A 25,973-nucleotide genomic window follows, 5' to 3' on the forward strand; every position below is an offset into this window, starting at 1 on the left:
AAACCCCAGCATGTCGAGTGGGCACGTCCTGCGTTTCTGCTGATGCTTTCCTGCCCCGGGGGCTGTCCCTCTGGCCCTTCCACCGCAGCTCTGGGTTCCCAGGAACCCGGAACTGTCTCATGCATGCATTGCTTTTCCTGGTTTCCTGCTTCTCAGGCTCGCTGAGCCTCCTTAGAGATTTAGGAAGAAAACATCAGTGTTTACCTTCTTTCTTTGACTATTTTTTTTTGAACTGGCAAGCTTAGAATGATATAAATGGTTAAACTAGTAATAACATTTTGTGTTTTGAATAAATATGGTATGAATTGTATCAAACTCTAAAAATTTTCTCTAAAATTCTTAAACTCTTGAGTAATATTATAAATAATTGCATTGAAAGGTTGGTATTTTCACCCTGGCTGTTGTGGCTCAGTAAATTGAATGCCAGCCTGCAAACCGAAAGATCACTGGTTCGATTCCTGGTCAGGGCATATGCCTGGGTTGCAGGCCAGGTTCCCAGTGGGGGGGGGGGGGGGGGAGAGGCAGCCCATTGATGTTTCTTTTGCACATCGATGTTTCTCTTCCTCCCTTCCCCAATTTTTAAAAATAAATAAATCTTCTTTAAAAAAATCTCAAATTTAAAAAAAGGCTGGTGTTTGCATGTTGTGTAGATTTTTCTTAACTTTTTAACAGCGGTAAATATTATAAGCTCGGTATGTTACGAGTTTTACATTTTGTTACTGTGTTTCAACAGAAGCACCAGGGTTTAGCAACACGTCACTGATTATTCTTCACCAGCTGGAAGACAAGATGAAAGCTCATTCTTTCCTCATGGACTTCATTCACCAAGTAAGCATCCCTGCCGCTGGGAGCGGGGCTCCCAGACACGTGCCCTGCCGTGCCTCCGCCAGCTCCTTCCCGGATGCGGGGAGGTGTTTCGCTGGGTCGGACATGACTGGCATTCTGCATTTTCTTTTCCAATTTAAAAGTGCGTTAAATCTAGGGATACACGGAGGCCTGTTACTTCAAGTATAAAAGCTGCATTGAAAATAAGATAAACAACAGAAAAATCAAGTATTTCAGCAGAAGTGTTGTTTTAGCTTTTCTTATAACACCCTGTGATATCTTGTTTTCATGCAGATTTCCTGTGTGCTTTTATGTATAAAACTTAGGTTTTCTTGAGTTTATCTCGTATTATTAGACAGTGAAGAGTAATAAGATAATAAAAATAGGATTTTTATCTGTGGATTTTTTATTTTGAAGTGCCAGTAGAATCAAATTCTCATTTACAATATTTTTTGAGAGACAGTCCCATTTATATTGAGCCTAAACTAAAATTAGAAAATGTTTTTGCTGCTAGACAGAATCGTTACATAAAATCACCCACTTTTGCCATCAGTAGTGACTCCTATGCATATGTCCAAATGAGTGAGTTTAATCCCATTTTTGCTTATTTTCTCCCACATCGGTGCTGCCTTCACGTTGCAGAGAGTCTAGTCAGCGCCGCGCACTAGAACTTGTGGAGGCGGTGAGAGCCTTCTGTGTGTGGTGACCGGGCAGCAGCTCCCTGTTCCCGCGCGGCTGCGGAGCGCCTGAAATGTGGCTGGTGCAGCTGGGGGACTAGTTTCCTTAGAATCGTTTTTGATTAACTAACATTTAAATCACCACTGTGGTGCATAGTGGCTGCCTCGTTGGACGGCGCAGTCCTACACAGTCTCAGAAATGTCCTTGTTGTTCCGCGAGACACGTTATTTTGTGTCACCGTAAAGGCTGTCCGAGCACGTGTCTGTGTTTGTGTCTTCACAAGGTGGGCTTGTTTGGGCGTCTGCGCACCTTCCCGGTGAGAGGCGTGCCCATGGCGACTCGGCTGCTGCTCTGCGAGCACGCGGAAAAGTTGTCAGCAGCGGTTGTGCTGAAGAACCACCACTCGCGGCTGCCCGACCTCGTGAACACCGCCATCCTGATTGCCCTGAACAAACGGGACTGCGACATCCCATCCAGCCTGACGCCGGCGGACATCTTTTTCAGAGAGGTGAGCCGGGTCCTCCTCCTTCCCTGGACGTGGCCTAGAGCTGTGTCATTTACACTCCGATTGTGCCGGAGCGGGGGAAGGTTGAGGACAAAAGGTCTCCTACGTTATCGCTCAGACTGTGCCCCCAGGGGCCTTCCCACTGCTGGTGGCACTGACTGAGACACCCTCCCTGGCTGGCGCTGGGTGCTTCCGTTTGTCTCCCGTCCGCTTTCCCCCAGCAGGCCACCCTTGCCTCTGGCTTCCTGTCCCGTTTGCGGGAGGTGAGGCACTGTCACAGGTCGGAGTGGCCGTTCCCCCAGCTTCCTTCCTTGCCTGCTTCCTCCCTACTTTGCTCTGCCCTCTCGGAGACCAAGGCAGCTGTCTAGCTGCTCTCCCCGCATTTCCAGTAACTACCCCCTCCCGGTGCCCCTTCAGGCCTGGGCTTCGTAGCTGCTCCCCCCCCCCCCCCCCGTTGCTAGCTAGCCCTGTGTGCCACAGTGTCCCTTGTTGGTCCCCTTAATCCTGCCCTCGGCTCTTTAAACAGTCCCTTCACTAACCTCACCTCAGCTACCTGCTAGGATCCTGCTGTACATCTCACTTTCAAGGTCAGGTTTATTTTCAGAGGAAAAGAAACCCCTGTAAACTTCAGAGGGAGAAAAGATTGAGATGCTGGCTAGCCGGTGGCAGCTAGACATGGCAGTACCCAGCTGTTGTGCCTGGGTGATGCCTGCCAGCCCAGTGAATGGGGGGGAGGTTTGACGCCTTCCCTTAAAAGGTGTTGACGACAAGAGTCCGATTGTCGGGACTGAGACGACAGCCTCGTTCTGAGCCAGCGCTGAGCAGCTGCTTTGGGCGCACCAGATGGTGCCTCGCGGTCCTTCACTAGGACTGTCCCCTTCTCCCCGGTGGCATTCTCTGATTCTGGACACAGTGCCAGTGCTTCTCCCAGTTCTGTGACATGTGGCATTGTCTTCTGCATTTGGAGAACTTTTAACTCTGTTTGGTGCCTCTAACTTTATTTTCTTCCTCCTACAGCCTAGATGTAAGGTAGTATATAACAGACTATGCCAAGAAATCTCTTTTTTTCTTAGTATTTGGTGTACTGTGACCTGAAAACAGTTTAACACGCTGAACCATGTTCAGGTTTTCTGTCGATTGCATGAGTGTATTTAGTTTGACAAGTGTCCTGTCTTCATACCTTTGGGTTAATTGTTTTTCTAGAGAATGTAAAGCAAAGCACTTAGGTTTTTAAACCAGGAACTGTGCCCAAAATCTGAATGAAAGGAAAAAAATCACCTCAAATTTTATGATCTAACCACTCAAACTGCCTTATCATACATAATTTTTCATGGTAAAACAAAGGTTTTCTTTGAAAAAATTATTAATGACATTATTTTAAAGAATGGAGCAAGAGCCTGGCTCCTTGTTTTGCACTTGGAAGTCATCATGTGGATGCACGAGCTCACGAGCAATGCCTTAGGAATGCACTGGACCACCACCAGACATGTGACTGGCGCCTCCCGGGAGTGCCCCCTGGGGAAGCGGTGAGGTTGAAGACTGTGTATGCGGTACCGCCACTGATCTGAACTTCTCATGGTGGTGCCTGGTCCTCAGCTCCCCTTGGGAGTGGTTCTACAGCTTCCTCCACGGGGCAGATCCATAATAAGGAGAGAGCTGGAAAGAGGAGATGCATGAGCAGAATGAAGACAGATGTTTGAATAGTTTTCTCTTGCCCATTCACTTGCGAGTGGCAAATTATATTACCAACAGGTATTAGCACTTTAGGACGAGAGCGGGTTAACCCAAACCAGTCTCTGATTGGTGGGCTCTGTAGGGGAAATATACTCTGGCAGCCCTGACAGGGAGTACAGTAATAGCGCATCTGCTGGCGGGTGCACTCCCCACCTTTCCTCCAGTCTGGCTCTAAAAGAACCAGGCCTTGGTGCAGCATATGGGCAATATTTGAAACAACTGAATACGTAACTCACAGGATAATAAGGGTGGTTAGTAAGTGTTTGGGCATTTTATCTGCTTTTACATTATCGTCTACCTTTAATTTCATACATGCTTCATTATCGTTCTTACATTAATAGTATAAGAAATTCTTACATTTAATCATATAAACTAAATGTGCCAAAGGTTTCTTGCTAGGGTTCTTAGGATGCTTTGGACTGACATCAGAAATACAAAAGGAAGGGCGGACAGGTTTGCAAGATAGAATGGTTTTGTTTGTGCCACAGTTAGCTAGTAAGCTTCTGAGGGCAATGACTCTGATTTCTGTTTCTACTCTCTTGGGTGCCCGATGCTCTGTAAGCTCTGAATACTGAGTAAAATCCACTGAATATATGAAGGGGAAGGGCTTAGCCGTGAGCTCAGACTGGAAACAGGTGTGTCAGTGCACCACTTCCTTACCTGCGTGTGCTAATTAATGACAAAAAAGAAGAGAACGAGTAGAAGTTATGTACTTAATTAGTTATTTTCTGTATAACTGCTGCTATTCTAAAAACATTTCTGTTATGTCTGAAGAAGAGGAATTCTTCGAAGAAAGAAATTGGCAAGTGTATTAGTTTGGGTCATTTTCATTCATTAGTTTAACTCTAGTTTGGTGTCCTACACTCTGTAACATCATTTGTAACCTAGTACTACTGAAAGGCAGCATTGAGCACTAGCGGCTGTAACAAACAAATATCTCAGTTACAGTTGTCCGTTGGTATCTGCAGGGGGTTGCTTCCAGAAACCTCACCACCAACTCCAGAGTTCACAGATGCTGAGGTTCCTTGTGTAAAATGGCACAGTACTTGCTTATAACCTGTGCGCACCCTCCTATGTACTTTAAGTCATCTCTAGGTAATTTATAGCGATCATAGAATTCCTTATACTGCCTAGTGCCGCGTACATAGTTGCACTGCATTGTTTAGGCAGGGACAACAAGAACAAAGTCCGTACGCGCTCAGCACAGCTGCAGCCGTGGTGGGCCTAAATACGTAGTCCATGTCAGTGACAATGGAACATTTTTTCCCCCAAATATTTTGGATTCTACAGATGGCCAAACCTGCAGATATGAAGGGTCTGCTGTATTTGGTATTTAAATAAAAAATCTACCCGGTAACGGTCCAGGGTTAGCTTATTGAAAGACTTAATTATTTGGGCACTTTAACTTAAAAGTTAGGATATTCGAACTTTTCTTGTTTTTTTTTTTAATTTATTTTCACCTGTAACTTTTTTTTTCTGACATATGAATTGAGGGTACGTACCACTTAATGGGGCATGCCCACTGAGTAGATTCTAGGCCGTTGTAATTGCTGCTGTCGCCGTAATTGCTGTTGTGTGTGGTTGACTGGTCTCCCTCCCTCAGGTGTCGCAGGTGGACACCATCTGCGAGTGTCTGCTGGAGCACGAGGAGCAGGTGCTGAAGGACACGTCTTTGGAGTCGGCGGAGTGGGCGGAGGTGGTGATCAACGTGAACACGATTCTCAAGGTACCGACAGGCAGCGATTTCCGCCGGTCCAGGTCCAGAGTGGGGTAAAGGAGAGAGTGGTTTCGATGCTCCTACTCCGCATCACTCCTGATTTATGAGACTTGAGCCATTCCATCATTCCAAAAAGTCAGAAAAATTAAGCCATTGTATCAGTCTGTTAACAGCTGTTTTGAGTATTTGCCTTGTGCATGTTAAAAGGTTCTATAATCCTGAGTTGTATTTAGTAGAATAAGCCTTTTGTTCGGAGAAGGATACACAAACATACTTGTATATATCGCTGTAAATGTGTTAATATTAACATACCTGTCTAATTGTCTATTTTTAATTACTCAGAAGCTCACTACTTGTATTATTGATTAAAATGTTCCATTTAATTTTAGCTAATGTACTTTATAATAATGGAGGGGGTTTTTTGTTTGTTTGTTGTGTTTTTTTTTTACTTTGGTTACTACCTTTTTCCAAAATTGAAGTTGGACTAGGGAGTTAAACAAATTTCAAATGCAGAAAGAGCCAAAAAGTTGTCCTGCAGACCTATATTGAGGATTTTTTCATGTTAATAGACTGATGCTTCTTCGCATTACCTTTAGAAATACTGGGATCAGCGCTTTCTGCATATGAAAATGCATTTCATTGTTTTCCAGGACATGCTGCAAGCTGCTAGTCACTATCGACAAAACAGAAACTCGGTGTATAGAAGAGAGGAACCACTAGGAAAAGAACCTGAATATATTCCATGGACAGGTGAGGTTGCCAACACTGAGCCCAGAAATGCTGATTTGTTAGCAGTTATTCAAAACATATGCTAATGATCCATCGTTTTTAGAAGCTGTATTATTCCCCTAGTGCAGGTTTGTATGTGAAATGAAAAATAACTTTTAAGTCGATCTCCAAAAGGAGGAATTCTCGTGAAAATCACTCTCCTCCCTTGGGATAATTTATAGGTCTCCATGATTTACGTATTGAACGAGCACTTACTACACATCTACCAGGTTTTAATGCATGTAGTTATTCACAGAAGCAGGCCCCAGCCCTGATGTGTTGACAACCTTTATGTTGACTTAATACGGGACAGTGGGGGGAATAGCACAGAAGCAGTTGAGAAGGAAGGAAGGAAGGCTCACGTTTACCTGGCTCTGCTCAGGAAGATCCCTGGAGATGGTGGGGTTGGAGCAGGACAGAGGTGTCAGCTGAGCTGGTTTATGTTTCCAGCAGTGGAGAAGGGGGAGAGTTTTTAGGCAGCTGGTTGTCCCCTCTCCATTTTACATCCCTTACTTCCTGCATCATTTCATGTGGTTTCACAGCAACGAGTGGTCCTGCCGGCATCCGAACGGCAATCACGCGCCAGCATGAGATCGTGCTGAAAATGGTGTACCCCCAAGCAGACAGCAAACTCCGCAACATCCTGACGGAGCAGCTGGTCTCGCTGATCGATTGCTTCCTGGACGGTTACACTTGTCAGCTGAAGTCCCTGGACAGATCCAGTGATCAGGAGAGATACAGCAACCTGGAAGTTGAATACGCACAGAGGAGATCAGAGCTCTTGTCTCCTCTCCGTGAGTGCAGGGGCTTTAACTCGGGCTGCGGGTCTTTGAATTTGCAGAACAGTTGAAGGAGTCAAATCATTGATGCAGTGTGTTGAGTATAATATCGTTAATCTGAGTCTGCCAAGAATTTAGAGCAAATATGTACAGCTTTCTGTGTTTATGTAACCTTGTTTTCATGAGGATTAGGAGGGCTGCCTTGTGCTAGGACATACAGGAAGGGAGCAGCAGCCAAGGTAGGCAGTGGGGAAGCAATGGACTGGATTTGCGTCTTGAATGATTTTACATGGATTCAGAAACCAAATGCCAGTAACTGGAAAGGTTTCTCTTCCATTGGTTATTTTTAGTGTATAATCCAAATAAAGGTAAAATTGCAAGTGTATTTTTAAATTACACTTTAAGTTTTTGCTAGTAAGATTTTTCCCACCTGGTATCCTTTTCCACAGTCACACTGGGCCAGTACTCGTGGGCGGCTTCGCTGGCGGAGAAGTACTGTGACTTTGACATCTTGGTGCAGATGTGCGAGCTGACCGACAACCAGAGCAGGCTGCAGCGCTACATGACCCAGTTTGCGGACCAGGTACGGACGGGGCTGGGGCCGCGGCCGCGGCGCCTGTGCTAAGGCTGTTCCGTTGCAGACCTTCCGTGGGGGTTTGGGAAGATGACACCGTTCTTTTGTGGTTAACTTCGATACTAATTTGTATATTGTTTCTTTGTAAATTGGTAGTTCTTTATATGTGAGTATTACTGAGAGATTTCCTTAGGTATATGGATATTGGTAGAGTTGTAAAGTTCTGAATAGAAAACAGTGAGAGCACAGGATGATACGTTTAGAGAGCCCAGATTCCCATAGCCCTGAGGTTGCTGTTTTTCCCGGTTTGAAATCAGGCTTCCTGTTTTTTAACGTAGTTCCCATTCTTACACCGTGTGGGTGAGTTTAAGTTGCTCTTTAGAGCCAGTTTACTCAGTCACTTGATTTTTATGTAAAAACTGATCTTTCTCCCTCGTTACAAAAGTGAAATTGTATAAAATTCAGAAAACCCCTAAAAACAAAAAAGAATTTTAAAAAATCACTTAAATTCCAGCATCCAGAGAGAACTGTTTTAAACATTTGGTTTAGATTCTAGGCTTCTTACTCTATATTATTATAAACAAACATGTTTTATCAACTCTTTATTTTACTTAATACATCACATTCATCCATAACATCAAGTAATTCCACAACATTTTTTTCTCACATTTTAAAATAGTTGTAGAATTTCACGGAATGGATGTAACTTGTCTTACTCAGCTAGTCCCTTATGGTTGGACGGGACTTGACTGGCATTTCATAGTAGCACTAAACTGAGTGGTTTCGTGCCCATCGTTTTTATTCTTTTTACGGATTCTAGTTTCCTGATGACAGTTTCCATCCATTTTGCATTGTTTATTTTATTTTCCTTAGTAGTTATTTTAAAGTCCTCTCGTACTACAGATCTAGTCATCCTGAGGTGTGCTTCTATTTCCCCCTTAGTACCCATGTTTTTCTGCTTACGTCTTGTGATTTCTGTATTGTACTTTGGGTATTGTGTATAAAAGCCCCATAAAGGTGGGAACCGATGCTTTTTTTCAGCTGGGATAAGCAGAGAGGCCACTCAGTTTCACGGACAGAGGTGGGCTGGGGCTGGGTTGCAGCTTTTTTGTATTATTTCAGTTCTGGTTTCAAAAGCCTATGGGACTGATATGTTCATTGCAGAATCCCCCCTCTAGGGGGCTCTCTCTCAGCTACTCTGAGCCTGCAGGACATTTTCATGTTCCTTTCAGCCACTCCTGCATCCAGCAACCACCCTGCAGGGGAAACTGGCTGGCCCCTTGGGGCCTCTCTAGAATCCGACTCATTGCGCTGGTACAGAAGCCCACCCCTGAAAACCTTGCATTCCTGGAGTGGTAGTCTCGGCACTGTCCACGGAGCTCTCTGTCGTGATGGAGATGTGGCTTGCACGTGCTGTGCAAAGGAGTCTCCCAGCCACATGTGGCCACCGAGTGCTTGGCATGTGTCTAGTGTGACCTAGCTGCTGAAATTTTAAATTTCAGTTAAGTTTAAACAGCTGCATGAGACGCAGAATGTGTCTAGATTCTGCGTGATTTTGAGTAAGATCTTTCTGAATCTGAATGTCCTCATTTGTCAAATGAGGTGCTTCAATTAGGCGCTTTTTGAGGATCCTACAATATAGGAAATTAGTGGTAAAAACAAGATTTCTGTTCAGTAGTCCGAGACCTTTGGAAGAAATTTAACATTTTATTATCAGAAATGTATTTTTTTAAAACTATATTACTAAGTAGTATTGGGTCCTTGGCTGTGTTTGTAGAATTTTTCAGACTTTCTCTTCCGTTGGTATCTGGAGAAAGGGAAGAGAGGCAAGTTACTGTCTCAGCCCATTGCTCAGCACGGCCAGTTGGCGGACTTTCTGCAAGCCCATGAACATCTCAGCTGGTTACATGAAATCAACAGCCAAGAATTAGAAAAGGTAAGAAGGACTCAGTGATATGGAGCCGATTTGGGTAATGTTTCAGTTAGCTTTAATTTAGTTCTTAGTAATTAAAATACTACTTGTAAATTATTTTAAGTGTGTATCTCTTATTCACTCACATAATTTGAATATTTTTGATTTATGATAGTGTTGCCATTACCTCTGATATCTCAATTAAAAAATGTAGTCCATTGTGATTCAACTGTTATGACAGTAAAATAAAGCACAAAGATCTGATTAACATGTAACTAACACTCGACCTTTTTTGTGATGAATATTTTCTTACAATAAAAATACTCAAATTATGAGTAAAAACAGTACGTAAGTTAATTTTAAAGTTCTTGACAGGATGTTGAGGTGAATGTATAATTGTTACAGAGCAAATGCTTTATACGTGTCTCTTCCCAGTAATTAGTGTGGGTGGTTGATACTGTATTGTGAAATTACTTTTCCACGTATATGGCACTCATCGGTGTTATGGTTTGCTGATACTGACTTGATCTTTCACTGATGTAGCCGAGGGGTGAGGAGGTCTGAGCTGCACCTACTGTCTGTTTCAACTTGAATTAGTAACCAGGGTCTTGTCCCTGTGTTCATATGTTGTTTATTGTAGGCCCACGCGACACTTCTGGGCTTGGCGAACTCGGAAACTCGCTACTTTGCAAAGAAGAAAACCCTTCTCGGCTTGAGTAAACTGGCTGCATTAGCTTCAGATTTTTCAGAAGATACACTGCAAGAAAAAATCGAAGGTAAAAGAGAACTTCAACAATGAGACTCACAAATCAGTCATGCTACCAACGGACTCTTACAGTGCATTTCCTTGTCACTTCATGGGGCCTGTTTGAATGGGGACCCCTCTCCCCTTTAAGAGGAGCGCTTCCCACTCACTGTCCTTACATAGCGGTTCAGGTGCACCCTGGGACTGTCTCTTCAGAGAAAAGTGATTTGTACTTTAAATAATTCCTAGAGGATGGATTTAAGTGATTTGCACTCAGTACTTTGATTACACCCTTAGTGACTCATTCTAAGGAGAAGAATGGCGAAGAAATTTTGACCTTCACTCCAGGGTTGGTTGTAGGTAGTGGTCCTTCTGAAGTACTTGGTTTCGAGGTCCCAACTTTCTGATGTCATAATCGTGAAACTATTTCGTGTATGTTATAGATTGAGGAAAAGGTCGAATGTACTAGTTTTGAGAACCAGGGAGAAGGGAGATACAAAGATAGATAGAGGGGTGGATACTGTATTGTTGCATTTGGATCGGAGCCGTAAGATGGAATCATGGTCCTTTAAGAAATGATTGGCTCCGCCCACTGAAAAGACCCAAAGCCATGGCATCCCAGGAGAGCGAGTATACAGTACCTAGTCCCATATTTTGGTTTCTAACCGCCATTTCTCTAAAAGGAAATGAGGGCTGATTGAAGAAATGGTCTTGGGGAGTCTTACTGGGCCAGAGAGCACAATTAATGCCAAGATTAATTTGCGAGATTAATCAAACAGTAATTCCCACAAGCCTGGGGCCAAGTTTGGGGATAACTTGAATACCAAAAAGAGTGGTGGTAAAGGATTTTATTTCCTTTTTTTAAAAAATCCACAAATCCACAGTGATACCCAAAAGGGGAGGGACCCATGAAATACTTCTTTACCTAAAAAGAATGCTAACTAATTAACGTAGAGAGAATGGTTGACTTGGAAAGGCCCATTCTGCAGCCAGGGCACATCGCTGGTCGTCAGAGGGTGCTGGCACCACTGGGTCAAGGGGCTGGAGGAAGAGGGTACTCTCATGTTTCAGAGTCTCATCGCACAGATCTGACGGGTATCACCGCCCACAGTGAGGGGAACTCCCGTTGTGCGAGTGCGAGGCTGGTGTGGCTCGGCAGTACGTAACACCACCCGTGTGTGTTCTTGCCGGAAATGTTCCACCCGAATCTAGTCTCAAGGGAAGCGTAGCCTTGTCCACTGGGGGGCATCAGTCAGTGTGGTCAGCCCAGCCAGCAGCAGGAAAGACGGCAGCAGGAAGGCCGGAGGCTGCCCTAGGTCAGCGGAGCCTGAGAGCCGTGGCAGCCCAATGCAGTGTGAGGTTTTTGATTGGCTCCTGAACCAGCCCCCAAATAACCAAAACTATGATGGGCATTTTGGGGGTGACTGGGGAAACGTGAACTGACTTACTGTCAGGTGATATTACCAAATTGATTATTGAATTCTTCAGGCCTGATAATGACATTGCGGTCGAATGTCCTAGTTCTTAAGAGGTAGGTGCTTCAGATTTTAGAAATGAAATGCCCTGATGTCTCCCACTTTCATTAGATTTAAGGGGGCAAAGAGGAGCAAAGATGGAAAAAGGTCAACAGCAGGTGATTCTGGGTGTACAGCACACACCGTGTTCTTGACATGTTTCTGTAGGCCTGAAATTTTTCAAAATAAAAGTTGGCAGGGGAGCCTCAGCTGTGTGGTCGGCGATGAAGTACGTGCAGACCCGGGGATTCGATAGCAAGGCTTAGCCGCAGCGTCTGGCCTCTGGGCCGGACTCAGGTTACGCTGCTGTCCTTCTTTTTCCTCGGGAGAGTGGGTGTCATGGGAGGAATCAGGACAGAAACCGGGTCGATCTGGTTTCACGTGTTTCCTCCAACTGCCTCGCTTTGTGCCCTTGAGCAGCTGACACACCCTCTGCGCCTCAGTTTCCTCACCTGTAAAAGTGCATAAAAAAGGATCAGAGACATTGCGTATTCTCTGAAAGAAAAATGTCTTAATAAATCATTAGATTAGCATTTAACTTTTATTATTAAAGTTAGTTTTCACCGTTTGGGAGAAGCATCCTTCAGTCTTTCATTTTGAACACCAGCCTTTGTTCTCCGTTTTTCCCCTGGTAGCATTGGCACTCCGGCCACTGTTTTGCATTTCCTGACTTCTTAGCTTTTGCTCTTAACATAATAGAGATATTGTCAGGTTTGAGTAACTTCCTACAGACTGCTATCACAGTGTGTCTAATCATAGGAGTGGGAAGTCTTAAAAATCATATTTTTAAAAATAACTTCTTTCTGGTTTCATAAGTAATTCCTCATAGGAATTATAAATTTTCTGTCGCTGTTGTGTATTCTCCTGATCTGCTTTTCTAGGCATGGAAATTACTCAAAAGTGTCTGGTTTAACTGCATACAGAATGTGGAACCTTGTGGATTGGGGCCAGCGTGTGAATGGGCCCATGGGTGCTTTGGCCACTGCGCTGTGACCACTGTGCTATTCAGGCTGCATGGCAGTGCTCAGCCCTTTCCCTCCAACACAGCACGTTCTCACGGGCAGAGCCAGGTTTTGGGGCTGCAGCCGGGGTAGCTTATGGTGGGAAAAGCACCTCATCCTTGAGAGATAACCATTGCTACTTACGAGGTTCGGCACATGATCATCCAGATTGTATTTTTCCTGGAATATTCTCATGGTGGCTTTTAAATAGATCACTGTCCTCAGTGAACGAAGTTAGACTGGAGACTGTGCTGGGAAGAAGCACCGTACGGAGTCACCACACAGTGGGGCGGGGATGTGGGGGCCTGTGCTCTCCCGAGTCTCCAGGCAGCAGGGTGTGTGGCCTCCCCTCCCCCACCCCCTTTGACCAGCTCTGGCTGCTGTGATAAGTTGTGTGACTTGGAGCAGACCATGAATGTACTTAAACCTAGTCAGGAATCAAGAATAAGCAGAATTGAAACTCTTAAGATCATCGAATAGTGATGACATTATCTTTAGAGATACTCCTTTTTCTTTTTACATCCAGACCTTTAGGAAGAGCAAAAATAAAATCTACTCCCCTCCGCCCCCTGTCGTCTTGAATTCTAGAAATGGCCGAGCAGGAGCGCTTTCTGCTGCACCAGGAGACCCTGCCTGAGCAGCTGCTCGCAGAGAAGCAGCTCAGTCTCAGCGCAATGCCGGTCCTGACTGCACCGCAACTCATCCACGTACGTGCCTTCCGAATCCCTGCACCGATTCTTACTCTCAGACACCCTCTGGGTCCCCGGGGCCGGGCAGCGTAGTTTCTAAGAGGAGTCATCTTTCCTGCTCCTGGTACCTGCCCCGGAATAAGCTGTCAGAGCTGCTGGGGAGCCTGGAGCCAGGGAGCGGAGAGCAGTGAACCTTATCCCTTTCAAGAAGGCATTTCAAATGCAAGAACGATGCCATAGCATTACCTTGAATTGGCTCTCGTTGTATTAAAAAGAAAAGACAATTCAAGAGCACCTATACTTTGGCTATTATTACTAACATTTCTTACAGTGGAGCTCACAGCAGCCTCTCCTGATACAGCATATTTAATTCAAAAATCCAAGATGCTGTTGTTTGTGTAGCTCACCTTTGTTTTATGTGTCAGTAGGAAGGAGAAAGTCGTGCCATTTTGCTCTGACACACCACCGACTTTAATACCACGTTCCCAGTTCAGAGATGTCAGCATTGGGGAGGAAAAGGATGTTCAGAAACAGGGAAATTACTGTTCTTCAGGTGTTGTAAGAAAATGAAAAGTAAATAGCTTTTTTCCTGAAATGGTTTGAATATTTGCTGTTAAAGGATTTATACAATATTTTAAAGTGAAATTTGTTATAAAAAGATAGGTAAATTTGGTAATATTTTTAATAAGGCAAGTACTTTTCTGATTATAAAATGGCAGGAAATTTATAAAATACGGAAGTGAATATATAATCCGCTGTGATCTAACCACAGGTACAACTGTCGGTGACACGCTGCTGTGTGTTTTCTTACCTTTTAAGTAAACCTTAGACCAGCTGCACGCTGTGTCACGGATCTCGATTTTAACAACTGTGTGAAAGGGCAGCGTTTCACAGGCACTGCTCTAAAAGCGCAAGGACAGCAGGGAATTGCAAGGAGAATGCTTTGAAGGAGGCTGAGATGTGTATACTACCTTGAACCTGATAGTACAGATTCACCGACATTTTAAAAGCATGTATGTGTACATGTGGGTGTGTATGTATATATACACCAGGTTATTCAGACTGATTACTGATTGAGCGTATGCCTGTTTTAAAATATTACTGTGAGGTAGGTGGAGTGTAATTTGCAAATTGACACTATTCTTTACTATAAAAATACTGATAATTTGATAGACAATGACTTTTCTCCCTAAATTTCTCTAGTCTCCCTTATGTCTTTATTTAAGCTGGTCCTCACCCTTACTTTAACTTGCCGTAGCTATACATCTGTGAAGAGAACAGAAGAGCTAATGAATATGATTTTAAGAAAGCTTTGGACTTGCTGGAGTATATTGATGAGGTAAGTCAATTCATTTGAGATGATCACAGGCAGGTATCAGATTTATGTAGGGTTTTCTGTAGAACTGAATACGTAGCCCTGGCTTGTGTGGCTCAGTGGATTGAGTGCCGGCCAGTGAACCAAAACGTCGCTGGTTCAATTCCCAGTCAGGGCACACATGCCTGGGTTGCTGGGCAGGTCCCCAGTTGGGGGCGTGTGAGAAGCAGCTGATCAATGTATTTCTCACAGGTGGATGTTTCTCTCCCTCTCTCCCTCCCTTCCTCTCTCTCAAAAAATATACCACCCTACACACACACACAAAAGTGAATACATAAAATAAGAAAAACATACCTCTTTTGGCCAGTTGTGAAAAAAGTGGAAAAGACTGTCTGCTCTCGCTACCCCAGACTCCCGGGTTGAGTACAGAAAAGCTGTCAGGAGATTTCACTTCCTGATAATTCTCACGTTCCCAGATGTCTTTTTTCTGTGCACAGATAAAACATGCTGCTTTTCCAAGTCCTGAAGTATTTTTTCTTTCATTTATTAAGTCATTGTTAGTTCCTCAATTTGTGTTGCTTTATCAACTTATTCTTGATAGTATTCACCCTAAGAAAAGCTGTTCCTCAGCCTTTGGGGAAAAAGGATTATAATGAAAATTCTGTAGGTTAGTCGGTCTTGCAGTTGAAAGTTGTTTGGTCGATTTTGAACACACACATTTGGAACAACATGGATGGATCTTGAGACGATCATGCTAAGTAAGCAAAATAAGTCAGACAGGAAAAGCCAAGAACCATATGATGTCACTCATACGTGGGCTGTAAAACGGAAAGCAACATAGGAACAAAGAAGACAGACGAACAGAAACTCCCAGACCCAGACAGCAGTGTGGGGGTCACCAGCAGGGAGGCGGCTCCCGAACCCACGGTGACGGAGGATCTGACTTGGGGCGGGGCCTCCCAGTGCAGTGTACGGATGACGTATCGGGATCGAAACCTGTGTAATCCCATTAACCAGTGTCACCCCCAATGAATCTAATTATAAAAAAGAGAAATACAAGTTTTTTAATAAGAGAATAAATCAATGTTTTGGCTTTCACATTCCCTTGTTTAATATCTTAACCCTCTCAAGGTTTCTGATAAAATCCGATTATCAAAGAATAATCAGAAACTAACTCACAAATTATTAATTACCTTACTCTTCTTTCTAGTGTTAATATTTTGAAGAAAGGGAATTTTTAAAATTGTGAATTAAGGCAGTAATTATGAAGAATTAGGAGTTGACATAATTCAAATGTAAACATGTATTTTTTTAAAGAGGACTTAATGAGGATGTGGTTTGTTTTGCTGTGAAGGAGGAAGATGTAAATATAAATGATCTGAAACTGGAAATCCTTTGCAAAGCTCTTCAGAGAGATAAGTAAGTTCTCATATCATGAACCTAAGGTACGGTTTTGGAAAAGTACTCCTTATTAGGTCATACATCAAATAGTTTTGTAACCTAATTGTGTAATAATATATACTAACATAATGAAAACTTTAGTGGTTGTATTTAATCTTAAATTTTTCATTCAATAAGTAAGGAATTTGCTTAAGGACTTCATTTCTTATTTTAAAATTTTGATTGTTTGCATGGAAAAATATATGTTTGTATTTTTACAGAAGTATGGTCACTTCTACCAAACAAGGCTTGAGGCTGCTTTTTTTTTTTTTAATAGAAAATTACTAAATTTGAGGATCAAGCCCTGTTCTAGGCCTCAGAGGCCTCTGTTTCCCGTTGACCTCCTTCCCGCGGAGGAGGTGCTGTGTCCGCGGGAACGGTGGCGTTAGGTGGTAGCCGAGAGAGACCGAGAATGATCGGTTGTGGGCCTGGGTGGTTTCCGGGAAAAGAACGGTAAAGAGAGTGCGACCTGGGGGCTGACAGCCTTCCCTGCGCCCGGTTTCCCTGTCTCCCTGGTGTCGAGACAGTGCAGCCGAACTATTTTTACTAAAGCATTTCAAATCCGACCACTCCCAGATAGTTAAAATTGTTGTTAAATTTGGTTTTGGAGGTCACCCTCTGAAGCATCCGGCTCTGCCTGCTCGAGTCTCCTTCCTGATCGTAACTAGATATGCTGTCACTCGACTGGAATTCCTGGCTCTTGGTTTGTCGGGTGGAATAGTGTATCCATCGACTGCTACAAAGCAGTGGTCCTGGTGGTTTGAATTTCCGTAGTAGAAAACTCAACTAGATAGAGCAAACTTACACACCAGATACTGGTTACCTGATTTTACTTTTACAAAAAACAATACGTCCTAACGTATTGTCACTATTACCTGTGCCCTGAAAGGTCGTCCTTGGGGTCCTTACTAGGTTTGTTACTCTTGTGTAGAAATTCGTTGGGAAAGAGACCTCACTGCTTGGTTTTGCCATCAAATACATAAATGGTTACATTTGGTGAATGGCTGCCTACGAGTAACATCTTCCATCCGATGTAAACACTAATGTGGTGAGGCTGAAAGCTCCCTTGTTTGAATAATTTGAAGCGGCATCACAAACACAGAGCTCAGGGTTCGCCAGGCCTGTGCCCCACCCAAACAAGAGGCAGCAGCAACCAGCCGTCCTCTGTTTCCGATACGTCCGTGGTTTCATTCTCCCTCATGCTGATTGTGTTTCCTAGCTGGTCCAGTTCCGACGGTAAAGATGATCCGATCGAAGTGTCTAAAGACAGTATATTTGTGAAAATCTTACAGAAACTTTTAAAAGATGGTAAGTGATTTGTTAATGTTGGGAATAACATTGCTCCCCAGTTTTAGAAATTTTAGAATAATAGGGATTTGCCAAGGTGTCGAATGTCAGGGGGATTTAAGATTCAATGGTATCATATTTAGAATTAGAGAGATTTGTTCGAAATTAAGGAAGGACTTTGTTTGCTTCCTCTCCAACTGGGGCAGCCCGTATCAGGCGGGGCCTGCCCCGCACTGCGCTGGTGCCCGCGCTGGTGTCCGTGCTGGTGCTGATAGGCAAGGGAGGGGCCACACTCGAGGGAGGGGCTCACTCGAGGGCCGAACGCTGGCAGTGGCGGTGTCCTCTCGTTTTCAGTGCGTGCTTGGGGAAGATTGAAAACTCGAAATGAGACAAACTTTTTAGGTATATCTCCTTCTAAAATGACCATGTTAATACTCAAGAACCAATCACAAAATGTCTTCTTGCAAATCCATTCTGCACATTGATACTCTAAAACTCACTTTCGGAACAAAATAAAAAGAAACAGGAAGGGAGTATGTTTTGCATTTGTTTCGTGCCTCAAGCAGTGAGCACAACTCCATCTGCTGTTCAAGATGCAGATGGGTGAGGATGCTTTTACAGATAAAACGCTTATTCTCAGGGAGAAGAGGAGTTAGAGGATATTTTCACCTTTTTCCGTATTATTCAGAGCTTAACGGTTAGACGGTGTTAGACCGAAGGTGAAAGGCTTTGGCGGTTTATGCATAGAAACAGGTGTGGCTCATATTTATTACAGAATTGACTAGATCAAAATATATGATGCTAAGTCCAGCCAGTGTGCAAAATAGGCCAACCTAGTGTGTATCCGTTTTTTACAATTAAGAGCACTCTTTAATATTAATTGGAAAAAAGACGCAATGAAAAAGCTATTACAAATTCAGCAGTCCTTCTAATTGGATGTGCATTGTATTTGTCCTGCTGACACACTGGAAGATTCTCTGTGTGCGAGTCTACAGGACCCATTGTCTGATCTGTGTAAACCCCGCCCAGCCCCGTGCCTGGTGCGGAGCGGCCGCTCCCCGAACGTTGTTCTCTGAACACGGAGAATTGTCCTGCAGATTCCCAGCCCGACCCCCGGAGCAGGTGCCGTTCTCAGTCCTCATTCCAGAGTCACTGGCGCAGCCGCGTGAAATGAAGGGGACTCCGAGAGGCCCCGTGGAACTGACCACGCCAGCCGGTGTTTGAGGTTAGAGAGGGGCAAATCCAGGGTTTGCATCCCAGAAACTTCCACTTTAGAGCCTACCTGCCTTGATCTGTCCGCATCCTTTTCAGACTTTTTGTGACGGATTAAATGGAAATGCAGTTATGCAACAAGGTTACTTGGAAGTTGCTCAGAATTGACCTGGATTTTTATTTATGAAAAACTGAACTTGATCAGTTCACACTGGCTAGATTTCTTGAGGGCTTTCATTTTCGAAGGTGAGCGGTAACCCAAGGTTAAGTAAGCCTTTTTGTTGTCAGAAAGTAAAATTAAAAATGAAATAAGGAAGGAAGGGGTATGACGAAGGAAAATATCTTTTGCTTGAAAATGTGTGAAATTCAGAAGGAACTACAGTGTATCTGTAAGGCCTCCGTTTCCTTTGTTTGGAATCGGAAGAAACGACTGGATGTGGGTGCGTTCCCGGCGCTGGCGGCTGGTGCCCCAGCTGGGCCCGGTGGACGGTGAGAAAGCATTTGGGCCCAAATGCTTCTCCTGAAGTTAGTTCTCGCAAAAGTTCCACAGAACTGCACTGTGGCTTGCTAAGTAAATAGTGCTGTGTAAAGGTGATTTGTAGCTCTTGCTCTTCTTAGATTATAAATCACGGATGGGAAAGAATCAGGAATGGAAAGTTATACTTTTACAAAAGTTACTAAATTTTGCCCTTGTTTATTTAGCAAAGCACAAAAACAAATTGAAACTATTTTATAAATGTGTGTGTGTGTGTGTGTGTGTGTGTGTGTGTGTGAATAAAGGGGATATATATTTATTTTAAGCTAAGGACATTTCTTTTTGAAACCTTTTTAATAACATGTCTTTCCTGTATAATGATAAATGTTTTTAAAAGACAGTTTCTGAAAGGTAGAGAGATACAGGTTTCCCCATGTTGTATTTCACAGCCCTTGTCAGTCCGACAGGTACCGTAGCCTGTGGAATGCATTCATCCTGCAGATGCGTTTAAATCGTCCACGTGAAGCCTGTCGGGCTGTTTTCGTGTATTGTTGAAGGAGTACGTTATATGTACAGAACAAAAGGCACATATTGTCCCATGGAGTTCAAAATGTTTTCAAATGAGTTACCAGCATTTAATAGTTGAGAAGTCTCACAAAAAGTCTTGTTTTCTGACTTCTCGCAAACACCAGAAGATCTGCCTGCGCCAGCCTGGAATACTTCCCGGCAGGCGTCAGCGGGAGCTGGCGAGCGCCGCCCCCTCCAGGTGGCGCTGGCTCTGAGTGCGCCAGCGCCCGGCCACCCCCTGCTCCAGCTCCACGGCCCGGCCTGGGCTGGCGCTCGCGTTTTGACCCAGCTCTGAAGGAAGGAAGTGAGCCACCGAATGAATCCGAGGGCTGAACAGCAGGCCCACACTGTGCAAACAGAAGTCAGATCACGTGTTCATTTTTTAGAGAATTGATCTTTTAAAAAGTAATGTGATGTGTTTACAGATGTAATGCTGTGTCATGGAGGAAACGGCTTTATTGAAAGTGTCATTGGTAATGTCTGTAAATAACTTGGATTTTTATTTATGTAAAACGGATATTTAGCCTCATAGCATGTGTTGATCCCTGTCTTTGTATAGCAAGCACACAACTGGTGCTGGACACTTGGAGGGCACTAAAGAGACGATTTTGAGAACTTCATGGTAGTGCAACAAATTATAAAACATTGTCTCACTAATTTAAAGCTGCTTGTCCTGTTTTTGTATAAAGTGAGGAAAATCGTAGGTATTCTCTTGAAACTCCCCAGATCTCACTGTAAGCAGTCCGCTCAGTGAGTGCTCGTGGACCCCCGCTCTGCAGAGGGCCGGGGTGGGGGGGTGGGGGGGGACACGGCCCTCCCACCTGCTTGAATGCACAGCCAGCTTTGGTGCAAGTGTTTCTGCTAAATTACTTCCCAAACAGGACAGTGTGTGATTGTTTGAGTACTTGTTTTCACATGATGACTAGTTTAAAAAAAGGAAAAACTTCCACATCGGAGGAGTGACTTGAGCTGTGGGGGGAAAGGAAGGTTTCAGGGACTATTAAAGGCTTTAAACAGAGTGGCTTTTTGACCACTAGGGGGAAGTCACTCAAGCAGCCTCCTCTGAGAGCGCCCTGCAGTTAGATTTGCACTGTGTTTGACAGGTGGGAGGAGCTTCAGACAGCCTGTCCCCACGGCAGAGTGGCATTACATTTAAATAGAAGCACAGGTGTCTTCATCGTCAATCATCCTGGTTCCTTTGAGAGTTTCGTGACAGCAAAACATGACTGTCTGCGTTTGTGTCTCCAGGCATCCAGCTCAGCGACTACCTGCCCGAGGTGAAGGACCTGCTACAAGCAGAGCAGCTGGGAAGCCTAAAGTCCAACCCTTACTTCGAGTTTGTTTTGAAAGCAAATTATGAATATTATGTCCAGGGACAAGGGTGACTTTTTCTCGAAATGGTCATTGTTGCTGGAAATTCGTATATACTGTTATAAAAATGTTAGGCCTTAAACACGTAGCAGTTTGTACAGTTTTATAATGTGTTTTGCTGGTTTTTTTGTACTTTATTTGGAAGCTACTGTGAAACAGCCATGTGACTACAGTTTTGGTCTTTAGTTACATTAAATTTTCTCTCCTGTTTTTCATCTGAAACTTATCATTTGCCATTCCCGGGCTCAACACCCACTCTGTGTCATCTCCCCGCACCCCGGGCTCTGGAGCTGCCGGGGTTGCACTGGATTGTCCCCGAGACGGTGGGTGACTCGGCACACTGCGCCTTGAGGGGGGCCTGTGGTCTCTGGTGTCTGTCTGGCCGCGGGCCAGTGTGAGACACCTGGTAGGACAAAGGTCGGGTCTCGCTGACTTACACGTACAGTGTCGTCGGAGGAAGCGACCAGAGCGGGCCTGGCTCTGTGAGCGGGGCGACGGATTGACTCCTCGGGAGAAGTTTCCTCTGCCTAAAGAAGAGTAGTAATGAAAGTCTTGGACTGAATAAAACATTTGTGCGGCTTTCTTTTTTTATAATTTAAAAAAATTGGTTGGGTGTTTTTGTTTTGGGGTTTGTTTTTTTTTTGAGAGAAACATCAACGTGTTGTTCCACCTATTTATGCATTCATTGGTTGCTTCCTGTATGTACCCTGACCAGGAATCGAACCCACAACCTTGGTGTATAGAGACAACGCTCTAACCAAAAGAAGTACCCTGTCAGGGCCTGTGTGACTTTCTGTATACTGCTGGCATTCGTTACAATCTTCCAACACAGGAGTTCAGTCAGCTTCGTGTATTTCTGAAATGATTTACAGCTTTGGATCCCAGCTTTCCCACAGTCTGCCTAGCTGCTATGAAGCATGTGTGATGCCAGAACCTATTACAGATTTTCTTAATGTGGCAGCCGACCGACCTGGAAAGCAGTGGTTCTCAAGCCTCTTGCTCTTGACCTCGGTGGTCCCTCAGTTTCTCTCCGGCCTTAAATAAAGACCAGAGATGGGCAGGCAGAGGCCGGCATATTCACTCTTCTGCCAGGTTACAGGGGCACTGAAGGGTTTGCACCGAGAACGGGAAGGTCAGAAGCCAGACGTGACAACGAGAGTCCAGGTCCTGGTGCCACAGCGTACGGCCATATTCAAGACGCCGTTGTTCGTGGTTGCATGACACCTGCTGCATGGCCGTAGCAGTACTGAGCAGTTCCCTCCCTCTCTCTCAGTCTTAACACAGTTGGGTTAACCCTGGCTGGCGTAGCTCAGTGGATTGAGCGCAGGCTGCGAACCAAAGTGTCGCAGGTTCGATTCCCAGTCAGGGCACATGCCTGGGTTGCAGGCCACGACCCCCAGCAACCGCACATTCATGTTTCTCTCCCTCCTCTCTCTCAAAATAAATAATAAATAAAATCTTTTAAAAATATATTTTTAAAAAGTTGGATTAATGGTTTGGGTTCTGTTTTGTTTTACTATTTAAAATAATACCGCAATAAATCTTTGTGTACTCCAAGTACATTTAAAGTTAGGTTCGCTCTTCCTGTTGTCTGTGATGATGTGCGTGGAGTGAGCAGATCTAATAATTTTTAATGTGTTTGGCTAACCTCTCAGCTCCTCCAAACACTTAGAAGAAAGATGTTGCACCACTTATTTATGCTTCAGGTGCTTGCCTGGTTTTAATCTTCAAAACACTCTTAGGGAGTAGGCAGTGTCCTGGGTTGAGAATGCTGAGTCTTTCTGGAAGCAGCCTGTCCGAGGTCACAGAGCCAGTCAGAGGGGGGTGCACCCAGATACGCTTTACTCCACAGTGCGAGCTTTTAACCAGTTTATTATACTGGGTGTACTGTGGGGGTGGGGAGGAGGAGAGAGGACAGCTCCAAAGGAGTGGTGAGGCCCTTAGAGATGGCCCGGGCAGAGCAAGGCCCAGAGTGAAGTCCAGCAGCAGAAAACGGAAGCCCTCTTCGATGACCATCACTGACCGTCAGGTTGGCCTGACATTGCAGCCGCGTGGCTGGTGAGGAGGGCTAGTACGGTGTTTGGCCCCCTGCTCCGCTGCCAGCCAGCCCTTCTCTGTTCTGTCCGAGCCGCAGAGGGGGTCCTGACTGCACTCCAGGGGTCCTTCCCCTCTTCCCTGGGAAAGATCCCCTGGCGGCCTCAGGTCTCCACAACTGTACCCAGTGCTGGGGGAGAGCAAAGGGAGGGAGAAAGCAGTCCTCGCCCTGCCCTGACCACTCGTGACCAAGCCTTCCCTGCTGCGGCGGTGGTGGACCTGGGACATGTCTACCTCACTGAGCCTTGGTTTCCTTGTTTCCAAAACTGGCTCGAATAGGAACTGTATTTACCTCGGGATAGGTCAGAAGTTTAACGAGCCCCACATGAAAACAAAGTCACAAGTTCATGTTTAAGTTGGTAGGCCACGTGATGCCTACCTTAGTGTAGGGGGCTTAGACTCGGGGGCGTAGAGTAAGCAAGACCGGGATGTTCAGTGAGGAGTGGGGGCGCCCCACTGAGGAGCAAGGCCGGAGAGGGGAGTTGTGGGCACACTGGCCGACTTCAGCAGAAGGACCCTGTGAGTTCCCAAGACTCAGACACAGGAGCTGCCAGGCAAACCCTCCACCTGGGCTGACCTTTCTTAGGCTGAGTTCTCAAAAGGATATGGCAGGGGGTACCCGCTTACCCGGCAAGAGCATGGAGCTGGCGTGTCTCCCAGGGCGTACATGTGTGGGGACGGCTCTCCACCTGCTCCTGAGGCCGATGAGAATTCAACAAGGGGGTTGAACAGCCCCAGAGTGACCAGGAGAGACAACTGAAGCCCCTGGAGTGGGGGGCAGAGAGCAGATCTCCGGTCCCATGTTCTCGGGACCTGCCGCTGTACTCACAAACCTCCCGTAGCTGTTTTACTCGCTGCCCTTAATGTGTGTGTGAATTTCATAGACTGAGCTTAGAAAAGCTTGCTATAGGAGGGATAAGAGTTGCCCTCAGCTAGAGTTTTGGAAAATATTAACCCCATTCCCTTTTAAAATGCCAACAAATGATTAGGTATTTACTGAATTGCAGCACATTTCTTCCTGTTGTTAAGGCCAAAATTGGAGTTCATCTCCCCCCCCTTTTTTTTTTCCTAGTGTCGCCCCTGCCCACGGACTCGGCAGGACACAGGTATGAGGAATGAAGCGTGGTTTTGTCAATTCAGTCCTTCTCCCAAACTGAGAAGGCCAAATACGAAACCAGGGCAGCTGTTAACTGAGGGCCCTTCATACTCCCTGCCGTGGGGCCTATCCCAGCCCAGCTCCTCGTCCTCCCACTGGCTTTGACCGTCGGTGCCCTGACCCATGCGGGCTACAGAGGGTTCCGCGGGCGCTCCTAGTTCCCAGGGCGTCCACACCTGTCCCGCCGCCAAGCCCTGGTGGGAACTGCAGCTATTCTGGGAACACTCGGGCACATCAGAAGAATGAATGATTCCATTCCGCCGTGCCCCTCGTCCCTTAAAGCACGTCATGGAGTTCGTCCCAGAAAATCGTTTCTCCTCCTGCCTTCCAAAGCAAGGGGGGAACCCCTCTTGTCCCCAGGTGGGGCAGGGTGGGGGGGGCGCAACTCTGTGAGGCGGGCACCAGCAGGACGACCTCCCGTGACCCACACTCCACCTCCCCACTGGTGGGTCCAAATCCTCGAAAATCTGGGAGGCATATCCCATACATCACGGGTATAAATAGAGCGGGCTCCGGGAGGCGGGGGCTCCGGGAGGCGGGGGCTCCGACGTGGCCCGGGGAAGCAGCCGGGCCCTGGCGGGCATCATCCTCTAAATATAAAGATGAGTCCGTTCAGCCTTCGCAGAAGGAAAAACTGCCGCCTGTCGCGCGGCGCAGCGTCCTTGTCCTTCGTGTTGCTCTTCTAGTGAAAGCATTCACCCCCCCCCCCCCGGATCCTGGGTCGTGACCCTGCCCTCGGGGCAGGGCGCTCAGCCTGGCCCGCGGGAGCCTGGGGCAGCTCGGCGGGCGAGGGAGGGAACGTCCCGTGAGGCTCGGTTTCTTGGTGAACCCCCGAGCGCGCTGAGCCTGCTGCGCGTCCCCCAGGCGGGCGGCTCCCGGTGCCCTGGCTTTGTGACCGGGGCTACCAGACAGAGCCACCGCCCGGGCCTGTCCCCGGGAGCCCCGCGCCGCCCCCCGCCCTCAGCCTCGATGCCCGCTGCCAGCTGTCTGCCCCGGGACAGCTGCGCGCCCGCCCGCCCGCCCGCCGGCAGCGGCCGGCTTGACAGTGGGGCTAGGGGCAACTTGGACCAGCTCTCCGGATTCGGGGAGCTCAGGGGTGAAGGCGGAGAAACGCAGTTGCCTGGGGGGAGGGGTCGCCTTCCTCCGCTGTCTGGGACGGCGGACCCGACCGCCTCTCCCATCCTCTCAGCACCCCCCCCCCCCCCCCCGCTCGGACGCGGCTCCCTCTCCCTGTAGGAGTCGCACGGGAGGGTTGGGGGACTGAGGAAAGAACCCGAAGAAGGAGTGAAACGTGGGAGCCGCCGTCCAGAGCGCCCAGTGCGCGCGCGGAATGGGCGGGGGTGGGGAGGCGCTTCGGACAGGTGCAGCCCCGGGAGCGCAGGCGCACGGGCGCAGCCAGCGGCTCCAGCAGTGACCCTCGCTCCACCCCATCCCCTCCGGCGGGCAACTGGGCGGGTCGGGAGGGGCCGACCGGCAGGGGAGACACTCCATATACGGCCCGGCCCGTGTTACCTGGGCCCGGGCCAGCCCTCTCCTTCTTTGGTCAGTATAGGGGACCCGGGCGGGGGAGGGGTCTCCAGTGCCGAACACCCAAATATGGCTCGAAAAGGGGAGC

General features: G+C 46.4%; 1 protein-coding gene across 1 annotated transcript in view; it reads left to right on the plus strand.

The window, feature by feature from the left end:
- Window positions 1-22,478, plus strand: part of NUP133 (nucleoporin 133) — a 41,326-nt gene extending 18,848 nt beyond the window's left edge. The window contains exons 14-26 of the mRNA XM_045817741.1: window positions 734-828; window positions 1,787-2,011; window positions 5,346-5,468; window positions 6,110-6,209; window positions 6,770-7,021; window positions 7,456-7,589; window positions 9,358-9,516; window positions 10,133-10,268; window positions 13,341-13,459; window positions 14,700-14,780; window positions 16,111-16,175; window positions 17,416-17,504; window positions 20,986-22,478. Coding sequence (XP_045673697.1) covers window positions 734-828; window positions 1,787-2,011; window positions 5,346-5,468; window positions 6,110-6,209; window positions 6,770-7,021; window positions 7,456-7,589; window positions 9,358-9,516; window positions 10,133-10,268; window positions 13,341-13,459; window positions 14,700-14,780; window positions 16,111-16,175; window positions 17,416-17,504; window positions 20,986-21,122 — 1,715 coding nt within the window. The 3' untranslated portion in view covers window positions 21,123-22,478. The remainder of the gene's footprint in view (window positions 1-733; window positions 829-1,786; window positions 2,012-5,345; window positions 5,469-6,109; window positions 6,210-6,769; window positions 7,022-7,455; window positions 7,590-9,357; window positions 9,517-10,132; window positions 10,269-13,340; window positions 13,460-14,699; window positions 14,781-16,110; window positions 16,176-17,415; window positions 17,505-20,985) is intronic.
- Window positions 22,479-25,973: the final 3,495 nt, after the last annotated feature.

This window comes from Phyllostomus hastatus, unplaced genomic scaffold, assembly GCF_019186645.2.
Source record: "Phyllostomus hastatus isolate PE091 unplaced genomic scaffold, TTU_PhHast_1.1 phas_contig_148, whole genome shotgun sequence".
NCBI lineage: Eukaryota > Metazoa > Chordata > Mammalia > Chiroptera > Phyllostomidae > Phyllostomus > Phyllostomus hastatus.